This window comes from Salmo salar, chromosome ssa09, assembly GCF_905237065.1.
Source record: "Salmo salar chromosome ssa09, Ssal_v3.1, whole genome shotgun sequence".
In the NCBI taxonomy this organism is placed as follows: domain Eukaryota; kingdom Metazoa; phylum Chordata; class Actinopteri; order Salmoniformes; family Salmonidae; genus Salmo; species Salmo salar.
Window position 1 is genome coordinate 70,152,600 of NC_059450.1, and position 14,763 is coordinate 70,167,362.

The 14,763-nt window shown below is 47.7% G+C and overlaps 1 protein-coding gene across 2 annotated transcripts in view; it reads right to left on the reverse strand.

The window, feature by feature from the left end:
* LOC106611741 (disks large homolog 3) overlaps positions 1-14,763 on the reverse strand; it is a 134,428-nt gene that overhangs the window by 112,718 nt on the left and 6,947 nt on the right. For both annotated transcript variants that reach the window (XM_014212268.2, XM_014212269.2), the window contains exons 3-4: positions 13,355-13,440; positions 1,681-1,791 (exon numbers count right to left, since the gene is read on the reverse strand). In XM_014212268.2, the coding sequence (XP_014067743.1) occupies positions 1,681-1,791; positions 13,355-13,440 (197 nt within the window). The remainder of the gene's footprint in view (positions 1-1,680; positions 1,792-13,354; positions 13,441-14,763) is intronic.

The following is a 14,763-nucleotide window of genomic DNA, read 5'->3' on the forward strand; positions in this document are numbered from 1 at the left end:
GATGCGTGTGTGTATAGTATGGCTGGAAATGTGACTGGGAATAAAAGAGAGATGCAAAAGAAGGAATGAAAAATGGAGAGAGAGAGAGAGTCAGAACTGTCTGTAGGGATGCATGCAGGGGGAGGAATGTGGTTACCATGGCAACCCAATGAAGGCTGAGCTCTGGGTGTCCGTTCCAGCTCTGACTGCGCGTTGCACTGCACCGGCCCTCGCTTCTCTGCCGCCTAACTCTCTCCATCCTCCCCCACGCTCCCTTTCTCCCTCTATTTCTCCCTCGCTCACTCATCCCTCCCCCGCCGCCTCCTCGGCTCCCTCCCTCCATGAGAGAGAGAGGAACTCAGCACTACCCACCCAGCTCCATATTATCCAGCCCAGCTATTCACTGAGCACCATTGAGTCAAACTGTACTGTCACTGTGCTTTTATGCTTATATTACATTACCATAGAGCACAGTGATCCTGTACCACCGTGCCTCAACCCTGGCAGCAGCCCCTTACCCTCTACCCCCCGAACCCCTCTCCTCACGCCCCCGCTCCATGCACTAGTTCTCGGCTCAGCTGAAAAGCCAGCGCCTGTGGGTATTATGCTGCCGTGTGCCGCTGGGCGTATTGTGATTGGGAAGGCATGTGAAAACAAGGCCTTCCATGGTACTGTACTGTTGTACTAGGGAACATGGACAGGAGGCGTCCCTCCCCCACCCTGACAGACAGACAGACAGACAGACAGACAGACAGACAGACAGACAGACAGACAGACAGACAGACAGACAGACAGACAGACACAGGGGCTGTGTGACAGCAGGTGAGTCACACCCCTCCATTCTGAGGTAACGTGACCTGCTACAGATTACACTAACATACAGTAGAGAGCAGTGGAGGCTGCTGAGGGGAGGACGGCTCACAATAATGGCTGGAATGGCATCAAACACATGGAAACCATGTTTGATGTATTTGATACCATTCCACCTATTCCACTCCAGCCATTACCACGAGCCCGTCCTCCCCAATTAAGGTGCCACCAACCTCCTGTGTTATAGACATATTTTCGATCTTTGATGATTCATCATACATTCATGATTTACAGAATTTACATATTGTCTCAAAACATTATTTTTTTTAAAGATAATCGAAAGTATGACAGTTTACCAAATTAGAAGAGGCTAAATACCATGAACTACCAGGCCCCATCATCTGCCCAGTGTTTACATATGAAGTTGAAACGGCTGTCAACATGCTTGCCACTTCCTTATTTGACATAATGAACCGAAACTAAGCAATTTTACAGCCTCCATCTCCACAAATATCTAATTGCAAAATAGAGGTGGAATTTCAGAAACCCACACCAGCAAAATCTACAACAATTGAAAATATTCTCATATCAACAATATGATGAATTGTACTAAAGGCTGTGGTCATGACAACTGATATCACTGATTTGAGTCTCTGTGATTTTTCTGTGATTCCTTGTGATGCAGGAGCTGTGACATCCTTCTCTGATTATTAAAATGTTCAAAAAGGTCATTGAGCTTAATGAAAAAAACCGAAAGGTTACCCATGTCACGCTTCACTGAGCAAGCTGGGACAGAAGTGTGAGAGAGACACTCTGATTGGGTGAAACATTTTGGGCTCCTTTACGTTATGGAGCGTTCATTTGACCCATGGGTGACCCAGGGTGACTGACCTTAGGCGTCTCGATGTGGTAACGGCTCACCAGCCCCAACACATGCTCCACCTTCTGAGGGTTCCTCCTGCTGGTCACTCGTACCCGCGACACTCCCTCCTCCTCAGAGTTCTGTAGGAAGGACAGGACGGAATGGATCAATACCTGATTAAAATAGCAACACGCATGCCCCAGCCCACCCGAGAAGCTGTCTTTTTCTGCCATCTATTTCCTGTGTTTGAGGGGTGAAAATTCAATTTGTCACTTAAATGGTCGCTGGATTGATTGCTTTCATTTGACTCCTGCATCTCTTTCATACTTGCTTGTGCCCAACGTTTTTTCCAATTAACGTTATGACCGTGGAAATGTTTGTAATGACCTGTCAAGCCCATCCCGGTCATGGTGGAAATGGGATCAATGGAATACATTGTCTTATTGTTGAATCTACAAGAACGCTAAACCTTCGTCAGGTATTTAATGCACCGTCACAACACTTACATCACAAGAAAGACAACTTTATTTTGATGGTAGTTAATTTTGTGTGGAATTGAAATAGAGTATTAATTTAATACAGTTGAAATGTTTTCAAAATTAGATTCCGAAAATGAACACTCAGATAGTGATATTATGTCTGCTCTCGCAAAAGTATGTATAGCTCGGATTAATCGAGAGCCAAGAGTGTTGATCTTTAAACCGAGGGTATCCTGCTATTGACACACTTTAATTAATGAGGCAGTCTAGACAGAGCAGGTGAGTGCAGGTAGGTCTAGACAGAGCAGGTGAGTGCAGGTAGGTCTAGACAGAGCAGGTGAGTGCAGGTAGGTCCAGACAGAGCAGGTGAGTGCAGGTAGGTCTAGACAGAGCAGGTGAGTGCAGGTAGGTCTAGACAGAGCAGGTGAGTGCAGGTAGGTCTAGACAGAGCAGGTGAGTGCAGGTAGGTCTAGACAGAGCAGGTGAGTGCAGGTAGGCCTAGACAGGGCAGGTGAGTGCAGGTAGGCCTAGACAGGGCAGGTGAGTGCAGGTAGGCCTAGACAGGGCAGGTGAGTGCAGGTTGGCCTAGACAGAGCAGGTGAGTGCCGGTTGGCCTAGACAGAGCAGGTGAGTGCAGGTAGGCCTAGACAGAGCAAGTGAGTGCAGGTATGCCTAGACAGAGCAGGTGAGTGCAGGTAGGCCTAGACAGAGCAGGTGAGTGCAGGTAGGCCTAGACAGAGCAAGTGAGTGCAGGTAGGCCTAGACAGAGCAAGTGAGTGCAGGTAGGCCTAGACAGAGCAGGTGAGTGCAGGTAGACCTAGACAGAGCAGGTGAGTGCAGGTAGGCCTAGACAGAGCAGGTGAGTGCAGGTAGGCCTAGACATAGCAGGTGAGTGCAGGTAGGCCTAGACAGAGCAGGTGAGTGCAGGTAGGCCTAGACAGAGCAGGTGAGTGAGGGTAGGCCAGACAGAGCAGGTGAGTGCAGGTTGGCCTAGACAGAGCAGGTGAGTGCAGGTTGGCCTAGACAGAGCAGGTGAGTGCAGGTAGGCCTAGACAGAGCAGGTGAGTGCAGGTAGGTCTAGACAGAGCAGGTGAGTGCAGGTATTCCAGACAGCGCAGGTGAGTGCAGGTAGGCCTAGACAGAGCAGGTGAGTGCAGGTAGGCCTAGACAGAGCAGGTGAGTACAGGTAGGTCTAAACAGAGCAGGTGAGTACAGGTAGGTCTAGACATAGCAGGTGAGTACAGGTAGACCTACACAGAGCAAGTGAGTACAGGTAGACATAGACAGAGCAGGTGAGTGCAGGTAGACATAGACAGAGCAGGTGAGTGCAGGTAGGCCTAGACAGAGCAGGTGAGTGCAGGTAGGCCAGACAGAGCAGGTGAGTGCAGGTAGGTCTAGACAGAGCAGGTGAGTGCTGGTAGGCCTAGACAGAGCAGGTGAGTACAGGTAGACCAGACAGAGCAGGTGAGTGCAGGTAGGCCAGAGAGAGCAGGTGAGTGTAGGTAGGCCTAGACAGAGCAGGTGAGTGCAGGTAGGCCAGACAGAGCAGGTGAGTGCAGGTAGGCCTAGACAGAGCAGGTGAGAGCAAGTAGAACCAGGCAGAGCAGGTGAGTGAGGGTAGGCCAGACAGAGCAGGTGAGTGAGGGTAGGCCAGACAGAGCAGGTGAGTGCAGGTTGGCCTAGACAGAGCAGGTGAGTGCAGGTTGGCCTAGACAGAGCAGGTGAGTGCAGGTTGGCCTAGACAGAGCAGGTGAGTGCAGGTAGGCCTAGACAGAGCAGGTGAGTGCAGGTAGGTCTAGACAGAGCAGGTGAGTGCAGGTATTAGGACAGCGCAGGTGAGTGCAGGTAGGCCTAGACAGAGCAGGTGAGTACAGGTAGGTCTAAACAGAGCAGGTGAGTACTGGTAGGTCTAGACATAGCAGGTGAGTACAGGTAGACCTAGACAGAGCAAGTGAGTACAGGTAGACATAGACAGAGCAGGTGAGTACAGGTAGACCTATATAGAGCAGGTGAGTACAGGTAGACATAGACAGAGCAGGTGAGTACAGGTAGACCTAGACAGAGCAGGTGAGTACAGGTAGACACAGACAGACCAGGTGAGTACAGGTAGACATAGACAGAGCAGGTGAGTACAGGTAGACCTAGACAGAGCAGGTGAGTACAGGTAGACCTAGACAGAGCAGGTGAGTACAGGTAGACCTAGACAGAGCAGGTGAGTACAGGTAGGTCTAGACAGAGCAGGTGAGTACAGGTAGACCTAGACAGAGCAGGTGAGTACATGTAGACCTAGACAGAGCAGGTGAGTACAGGTAGATCTAGACAGAGCAGGTGAGTACAGGTAGACCTAGACAGAGCAGATGAGTACAGGTAGACCTAGACAGAGCAGGTGAGTACAGGTAGACCTATACAGAGCAGGTGAGTACAGGTAGACCTAGACATAGCAGGTGAGTACAGGTAGACCTAGACAGAGCAGGTGAGTACAGGTCGGTCTAGACAGAGCAGGTGAGTACAGGTAGACATAGACAGAGCAGGTGAGTACAGGTAGGTCTAGACAGAGCAGGTGAGTACAGGTAGGTCTAGACAGAGCAGGTGAGTACAGGTAGACCTAGACAGAGCAGGTGAGTACAGGTAGGCCTAGACAGAGCAGGTGAGTACAGGTAGACCTAGACAGAGCAGGTGAGTACAGGTAGACCTAGACAGAGCAGGTGAGTACAGGTAGACCTAGACAGAGCAGGTGAGTACAGGTAGACATAGACAGAGCAGGTGAGTACAGGTAGACCTAGACAGAGCAGGTGAGTGCAGGTAGGTCTAGACAGAGCAGGTGAGTGCAGGTAGACCTAGACAGAGCAGGTGAGTACAGGTAGACCTAGACAGAGCAGGTGAGTACAGGTAGACCTAGACAGAGCAGGTGAGTACAGGTAGACCTAGACAGAGCAGGTGAGTGCAGGTAGGTCTAGGCAGAGCAGGTGAGTACAGGTAGACCTAGACAGAGCAGGTGAGTACAGGTAGACCTAGACAGAGCAGGTGAGTGCAGGTAGGTCTAGACAGAGCAGGTGAGTGCAGGTAGACCTAGACAGAGCAGGTGAGTACAGGTAGACCTAGACAGAGCAGGTGAGTACAGGTAGGTCTAGACAGAGCAGGTGAGTACAGGTAGACGTAGACAGAGCAGGTGAGTGCAGGTAGGTCTAGACAGAGCAGGTGAGTACAGGTAGACCTAGACAGAGCAGGTGAGTACAGGTAGACCTAGACAGAGCAGGTGAGTGCAGGTAGGTCTAGACAGAGCAGGTGAGTACAGGTAGGTCTAGACAGAGCAGGTGAGTACAGGTAGACCTAGACAGAGCAGGTGAGTGCAGGTAGGTCTAGACAGAGCAGGTGAGTACAGGTAGACCTAGACAGAGCAGGTGAGTGCAGGTAGGTCTAGACAGAGCAGGTGAGTACAGGTAGACCTAGACAGAGCAGGTGAGTACAGGTAGACCTAGACAGAGCAGGTGAGTACAGGTAGACCTAGACAGAGCAGGTGAGTGCAGGTAGGTCTAGACAGAGCAGGTGAGTACAGGTAGGTCTAGACAGAGCAGGTGAGTACAGGTAGACCTAGACAGAGCAGGTGAGTGCAGGTAGGTCTAGACAGAGCAGGTGAGTACAGGTAGACCTAGACAGAGCAGGTGAGTGCAGGTAGGTCTAGACAGAGCAGGTGAGTACAGGTAGACCTAGACAGAGCAGGTGAGTGCAGGTAGGTCTAGACAGAGCAGGTGAGTACAGGTAGACCTAGACAGAGCAGGTGAGTGCAGGTAGGTCTAGACAGAGCAGGTGAGTACAGGTAGGTCTAGACAGAGCAGGTGAGTACAGGTAGACCTAGACAGAGCAGGTGAGTGCAGGTAGGTCTAGACAGAGCAGGTGAGTACAGGTAGACCTAGACAGAGCAGGTGAGTGCAGGTAGGTCTAGACAGAGCAGGTGAGTACAGGTAGACCTAGACAGAGCAGGTGAGTGCAGGTAGGTCTAGACAGAGCAGGTGAGTACAGGTAGACATAGACAGAGCAGGTGAGTGCAGGTAGGTCTAGACAGAGCAGGTGAGTACAGGTAGACATAGACAGAGCAGGTGAGTACAGGTAGGTCTAGACAGAGCAGGTGAGTACAGGTAGGTCTAGACAGAGCAGGTGAGTACAGGTAGACATAGACAGAGCAGGTAGGTCTTGACAGTACAGGTGTTTGGTGGTTGCAGCCCTGTTCCACTCATTTCTGTTACTTTATTCATATATGCATGTTTATGTAAAGGAGGTACATATCGTTTTCTTTATTTTAACACAAAATGTATACTTTTAAGTTCCTGATACAATAAGCACATTTATACATGAGTGAAATCAACAACAACAAAAAATGTGTCTTTGACAATAAATTGAATACCTGAATTCCCACCAAAATCCCTGAACTCTGTGCCTGTAAAATGTTTTATCTGCATTAATTAAGCCAATATCTGATTACAACAATTCAAAACGTTTGGAGTATCTTCCTCCAATATCCAACTGCTGCATTTATTAGAATAGTTTTTAAAACCTTTGAACAATTTGGATGAGCGTTGCTAGATGAATATTCACACAGTGTAGACTGCCAGAGAAGAGTCCAATACAGTAGAACCAGTAAAGAGACAATGTTTATGGACCTTTTTATGGACAACGTTTATGGGTAGCTATGAGTAATGTAGCGGCTGGGCACTCTTTCTACCTGCCTCTCTGCTAACGACCATTGACTGACTCATATTTGTTGTGCAAACTGTCACCGGGGCCCCGCAGAACAAATGGAGTAAAGCCAGAGTATAAACTGGACTGGATGGACCAGTCTATCAAAGATCTGTTGAACATGACAAACATGAGAGGAGTAATTCCTACACACTAAAAACAAATGGTTGTATATAGTGTCAAATAACGGTTATTTGGATTGTGACCATATCGGATCCCTTTTTGACGCTATACTGAACCCTTTTTTGAAGGTTCTATAAAGAACCATGCTCATATGGTTCTAAATGGAACCGTTATGGTGCTATAAAAGAGCCCTTTACTAAGGTTCTATAAAGAACTATTACAACAGGTTCTATATAGCTCCAAAAAGGGTTCCACTATCGTTAAAACCCTTTTAATGGTTCTTTATAGAACCTTAATGGAGAATGGTTCTATACAGAACCTTTCTCAATCTCAAAGATTCTACAAAGAACCTTTTGAAGAATGAGACAGGCTTACTTCTCCTGGTTAGCAATAGTATATTGTTTAAAATTCCATAGGTTTTATTATTGTGTTAATTGACAAGTTGAATCAGTTGTTCTAGCTATGGACCAGCTTGGGGCCCCTGAGGAGAGAAACGAGGACCACTGATTCAGACAATAGTTCTCAACTGACGCTCAATGAGTCTTTCACAAGACACCGTCACTGCCAGAGTCATATTTACATGTAATGGCATAACACAACATATTGGATCTGTGCGCAAACCACACCCCTTAATATTCGAAAGAGCCGCTGCCCCTACATCATCACTAAAAGAGGAAAGAACCCTTTTCTGAACTGCAAAGATCCATTGAAGGGCTCAAAGGGTTCTTTGGGTCAGTATGGTTCCACATAGAACCATCCCCTCTCCCGAGGAACCCTAATTTCTTGGTGTGTATGATCCAGGCTAATACAGGACAGGCTGGTAGCCTTAAAACTGTAACTGTATGAAAGGATATGAGGATGTTGGCAGCTATTGATTCTTACACACCACGTATGTATTATTCAATGTTAAATCTGACACAGAGGCTTTGCCTACCTGTGAGCTGCTGAGGCTACTGCCACAGTTTAACCCGCACAGACCCTTAACAGACAGCAGAGGGCAGCCTTCAGACTAGGCCAAGGTCACTAAAGGCTCCGGACAAAATTGGATTGATTACGATCCTGATGATCAAGGCTCCAGCGCTTCTTTGTCCTCCCGGCAGAAGTGAAAGGGTGTCCTGAACTTACCCTTGACACGAGGCTGATGTGTGTAATATAGACACCACACTAACAGAAGCATGCAGGCTACTTGACCCCAACCACACCCACTTGAGCAAGAGCTTGAGTTAAACACATCCCTCATCCCGTAAAAAGCAGGACATACAGACAGCTGTATCATATTTCAAATGAATGCTTGTAGACTGTCATTGCGGTTCGGTACTTTAACAAAACATGTAGCTGAGTCGCTGCATGCTTCTGAATATGTTATCGGTGAGATGATAAGTGAGTTTTGCTGTGACGGCTCTGTTCCCACACGGCAGTGCTGACAGGCAGGTCAACTGACACCAGCAGGGTCAAGGGTGCCCCCTGCCCTCTCAGTCCAATGGTGGCAGCTAGGAGGACGGCCTCGGCAGCACTAGCAGGTCACTCATCACACACAGGAAAACGCATACACACACAGACACACACACACACAGACACACACACACACACACACACACACACACACACACACACACACACACACACAGACACAGACACAGACACAGACACAGACACACACACACACACACAAGCACACATGAACACACTGTACGCACACGCACGGTCGAAAGATGAGTCTATGAGTTACTTATCATGAGTCAACAAACAGTATGCAGTATTCACTAGAAACATTCCTATGAACAGTCATGGTAATGAAATAGACCAAATCACACAAGTATGACATTCCATATTTACAGTATCAGGAATCACATTTTTAGATCGGAACTAGATTCAACTCTTTGTGCTCTCTGTCACCTGGGGCTGCATGGCCAACAGCCCAGGAACACAAGGAAGACACAAAGGACAATGATTTAAGGGCCAGTACTCACTTACCCCCTCTGAGGGGCCAAAATGTATCGCTCTCTCTCTCCAACAGTAACCAGAGAATTGACTACAGAAATGTGTGTTAGAATAACACTATTGCTGCCATGTCTGGTATCTATCTGAAACTTGTTCTCTGGAGGATAACTTTGATGTCATCTACAGTATATGGATGGGGGATCTCTGTGTTTACTTGTAGTTCTTCAGAGTGAACTCTGATGATACTGTACGCAATTGTCTTCTCAGGAATGCTGTCTTGTCTCTATGGTAACCAGCCTACCCTGCCAGGTCATCACAAATAGACGTGACCCCTCCTTGGCTGGTTCGATATATTAGTTTTACTACTTTTGGTTTGGTCTGTGGACTGGTCACCAGTTGATTTTGTATACAAACAAGTCAGATCTGGTAGAAATGGAATGGTCTGTTGTCCTCTCTCTTATCCTGTATCCAGTCCATTAGAGAATGGTCTGTTGTCCTCTCTCTTATCCTGTATCCAGTCCATTAGAGAATGGTCTGTTGTCCTCTCTCTTATCCTGTATCCAGTCCATTAGAGAATGGTCTGTTGTCCTCTCTCTTATCCTGTATCCAGTCCATTAGAGAATGGTCTGTTGTCCTCTCTCTTATCCTGTATCCAGTCCATTAGAGAATGGTCTGTTGTCCTCTCTCTTATCCTGTATCCAGTCCATTAGGGAATGGTCTGTTGTTCTCTCTCTTATCCTGTATCCAGTCCATTAGAGAATGGTCTGTTGTTCTCTCTCTTATCCTGTATCCAGTCCATTAGAGAATGGTCTGTTGTCCTCTCTCTTATCCTGTATCCAGTCCATTAGAGAATGGTCTGTTGTCCTCTCTCTTATCCTGTATCCAGTCCATTAGAGAATGGTCTGTTGTCCTCTCTCTTATCCTGTATCCAGCCCATTAGAGAATGGTCTGTTGTTCTCTCTCTTATCCTGTATCCAGTCCATTAGAGAATGGTCTGTTGTCCTCTCTCTTATCCTGTATCCAGTCCATTAGAGAATGGTCTGTTGTCCTCTCTCTTATCCTGTATCCAGTCCATTAGAGAATGGTTGTATGATATTTTTTCATTTCCTAGGCTTCTAGGCCTCTTTGTCCTGTAAGTTAACCATAGGATCTATATGCCTAGAATTAAGCTTTGTGTAATGTCAGTATTGCCTTGTAACTTAAGATTTGTACCTTGTATGTGAATCCATTCATTTTACAGAGTTATTAAATAATACTTGTGTTTTGCATTCACTTCTCATGACCATATATTGATCTTAGTCAGCTATATTATAGTATGGTATTACTATAATATTAAATGTAGTCAGATAACCTAATATATTCCGCTCTTACATCAGGCCTCTCTTTAGCCAGCTTTCTTCATTCCATCTCTACAGAAGCTATTCTCCCCCTAACCTGCCTCACTGCACCAAATCAGTGGATTTGCAGACTCATTTAATGTCCCTCCCATCCTCCACTCAGGTGACAGCATGCCTGGAATGCTGATGAGTGCCTCCTCACTGGCCAGCCACTGAGCTGAGCTGTCCCATTCACTGGCCCCCACTGCTAGGGCCTCCTCACTGGCCAGCCACTGAGCTGAGCTGTCCCATTCACTGGCCCCCACTGCTAGGGCCTCCTCACTGGCCAGCCACTGAGCTGAGCTGTCCCATTCACTGGCCCCCACTGCTAGGGCCTCCTCACTGGCCAGCCACTGAGCTGAGCTGTCCCATTCACTGGCCCCCACTGCTAGGGCCTCCTCACTGGCCAGCCACTGAGCTGAGCTGTCCCATTCACTGGCCCCCACTGCTAGGGCCTCCTCACTGGCCAGCCACTGAGCTGAACTGTCCCATTCACTGGCCCCCACTGCTAGGGCCTCCTCACTGGCCAGCCACTGAGCTGAGCTGTCCCATTCACTGGCTCCCACTGCTAGGGCCTCCTCACTGGCCAACCACTGAGCTGAGCTGTCCCATTCACTGGCTCCCACTGCTAGGGCCTCCTCACTGGCCAACCACTGAGCTGAGCTGTCCCATTCACTGGCCCCCACTGCTAGGGCCTCCTCACTGGCCAGCCACTGAGCTGAGCTGTCCCATTCATTGGCTCCCCACTGCTAGGGTCTCCTCACTGGCCAGCCACTGAGCTGAACTGTCCCATTCACTAGTCCCCACTGCTACTTCTACTGCTGCTGCCTCCCTATATAGCCCACACTGGCCAGGCCTGAGGTTAGGGATGGGGCTGAGGCTAGGGTTGGGGCTGAGGGATGGGGCTGGGGATTGGGCTGAGGGATAGGTCTGAGGCTAGGGATGAGACTGAGGCTAGGGATGGGGCTGAGGCTAGGGATGGGGCTGAGGCTAGGGATGAGGCTGAGGGATGGGTCTGAGGCTAGGGATGAGGCTGAGGCTAGGGGTGGGGCTGAGGGATGGGTCTGAGGCTAGGGATGAGGCTGAGGCTAGGGATGAGGCTGAGGCTAGGGATGAGGCTGAGGCTAGGGGTGGGGCTGAGGGATGGGTCTGAGGGATGGGTCTGAGGCTAGGGATGAGGCTTGTGTTGAGTATGGGCCGGGGTTGGGCATGGTGACCAGCTGTAATGCAGGGAGGGAAGGCTGGGGAGGGAGGGAGGGCTGGGGCCCTTGTGTGGCTGATGTAGTTGTAAGCAGCACCAGAGTGTATCAGAGGAAAGGTGGGTGGGGCACTAGGTCTTTGGTTAAAGCCTTTGACATGATGTGACTCGTGACCACAGTGTGTGTTTGACATGGGCCAATAAGATGAGGGATTTGCAAAATGATATCTGTCACGTGAGCATTAAATCTGACTGTAATTCATTGAATGAATGAAAATCTGATTATGTCAGGGAAAGGATTGTTTCATGACAGTGCAATACTACTAAGGTTGAATAGTTTAAACTAGAAGGTACATATAGGAATCCCTAGAGCCAACAAATACATTGAAGATCTTTCTAGAAGCATTCACACCCTCAACAAAGGAATCAGGTTCCTCTCTCCAGGCTTGGCTCCTAGTTATGTCTTGTCAGACACTAAGATACGTGTAGCAGCCATGAACAGTACAACACAATCTTCTGCGTTAACCCGTCCATTCAATTCAATATGGTAAGCGATTACTGACATTTTTATTGCACATTCCCTATTTGACTGACCATACGTAATGCTATTAATGCATGGATTTAAAAAACACATTGCCATTACTTGATTGTTTTGGGGGCTGGTTAAATCATGACGGGATATAAGACCCAATTTTGGCAGAATGAACATGCCAGGTAAACGAGATTTCTATCGGATGTCCTGGATTGATTTATTATGGACTATCAATATTACATTAAAAACCACTTCACTTAAAGCAGGTGAAAAAGCGGTTGTAGCAGATGCACGAGTGCGCACACACACACACATACACACACACACACACATACACATTGTGTAATACGAGGCCGTAGTATTTCATAATCCCAGTGCTAAAGCCAGGCCAAAAAGTGTTCCCTTAATGGGGCATAGAAATCAGCCAAGGATCAATTTCATTAACATTTTGACTTAGCTGGAACAAAGTTATGAGGCAATATTAAATCATTCAGGTGACATGAAATCAGGCGTCACCTCCCATTCAGGGACCATTACAACATCAATCACAACAAGGTAGTACTTTAGAGCAGATACATAGGGACCTGATTCACAGGCGGTTGTCTAGAGTAAATGGCCTGTATTTACTGTAGTGTACACCCTACTAGAATGCTTGTGTTTTATGCTCTCCTGCTTTGAATTGAATTACTTTCTAACAAACTTCTCAGTGTTTATTCTTCCTGAGCTTGTCTATAAATATTACCGGTGGTGACCATGTGATGCAATTGCAAACACTTGTAATGAAAGGTCTGTGTGATATCGTCATCATGTGACATCGTCATCAGCAGCCCACTGATGAGCACATGGTGTTACCACTGTTGAACTGACTAATGCTGTGATGTCTGTCTTCCTCTATCACTCCCAGACAACCACTACTTTCTCTCTCTCTCTGCATATCACTGTCACTCTCTCTATATATATATATGTGTATGTATAGTATCACTCAGTCTCTCTCTCTCTTTCTGCCTCTGTCTGTCTGTCTCTCTCTCTGTCTCTGTCTGTCTCTCTCTCAGACAACTACTACTTTCTCTCTCTCTCCACTTCTGACACCAGTGTAGCGACAGGAGAGCGAATCTGTGTTGCTGGCGTGAAAGGTAAACACCCTATGCATAGCACCAATAGAGTTGGCTCATATTAGCAAGGATCGCTACAATCTTTTGTGCATTATGCAACATGTGTAGAGCATTTTTAAAGGGATTTCTTTTAATCTGGTTTACAGATTTTTACATTGTGTACAAGTTGACTGAGAAAGTGAAGCAGGACTTTCTCGAAGTTTCTCACCTCCCCCGCATCCTCAGCACTGCCCTCCTTCACTGCGTTCTGGGTTGTGTTCAGTTGCAGGGTCACCTCGTAACATTCTTGGATATCTGCAAGGAATTGAATAAACTCCAAGTTATAGAAATAAAGGCCATTGTCCCCTCAGATGTGAGTACTTGAATGACAATCCACAAAAATGTTTTGCTTGTTTCCTTCAGTGTGGTTCTCTGTATGGGTGGGACATCTCTTCACTATTTCTCATTTATGTTTTTGTCTAAAACTTTTCTAAATGTTGTTGTATGACTCAAATCCTGTCTGCTCAATGTCAAAACTGCCCCAACTTCAACAACAAGTCATCCTTTGTATGGTCTAATAAAGATCAGCACTCTGCCTCCTACGGAATTGAGTTTAGACTAAATTAGATGGGAGAAGTAGAGATTTCTCCACACATACCCCATCTGCACGAATGGTATGGCATGAAGATGTTGGACTGTCTGTGATGTCCATAGACCCCCTGAGGAAAAACTCCTGCTCTGTGTCACTTCCTCTCACTCCATCACCACTAGGCCATGCTGTGTTCCACGGTGGCCAGCTCTGTACTGCAGGCCTCCCTCACTGCCAGCCCAAAACTTCTCACCCTCCCAAATCCTGCTTACTCTCCTACCATGACCATTGCCTTCATTTCCTCAACTCATCCACCTACTTTAATTGAGTTTCTTAAACACCCCCCTTCCTCTCCTCCCTCCTCCCTCTCCTCCCTTCCCCTCTCCCTCTCCTCCCCCCTTCCTCCTATCTCTCCTCCTCTCCTCCCTCTCCTCCCTTCCCCTCTCCCTCTCCCTCTCCTCCCCCCTTCCTCCTCTCTCTCCTCCTCTCCTCCTTCTCCTCCCTTCCCCCTCTCATCCTTCTCCTCCCTCCCTCTCTGCTACCACCTCTCTCTCCTCCCTCTCCTCTCCCTTCATCACCTCTCGGGTCATTAAGCTGCTGTGTCCTGTGGTCACCTATTGACTGGCAGCCACTTGATGAGAATGCGGGGAGACATTGTTGCTGATGTCACACACTGGCCCCCTTGCTGAACTGTTGACATAAAGAGATCCCTGTTCTCATAAGAGCTCCTGCTACAACTTTGTTAGCTTCAATGTCAGGACACATGGACAGAAACAATGTGTAGAAAGAAGACCAACAATAACTTCAAATGTATAAATATGTATTTCTGTATAAATATGTTTTGTGTACAAATATGTATGTGATTTCTGTGAACTAGAGCTAAAGGAGTGAAGGCACTGTATGTACCAATATGTGTGTGTGTGTGGTCGGTGTATCCCAACAGTGGGAACAAAAGTGGAAGAAGGGGGCATGTGAATCATCACTGTGCAAGAGTGTCTGACTGTGTAGGAGTAGAAGCAGAGATTTTTGCTGCCCAGCTGGTTTGAGAG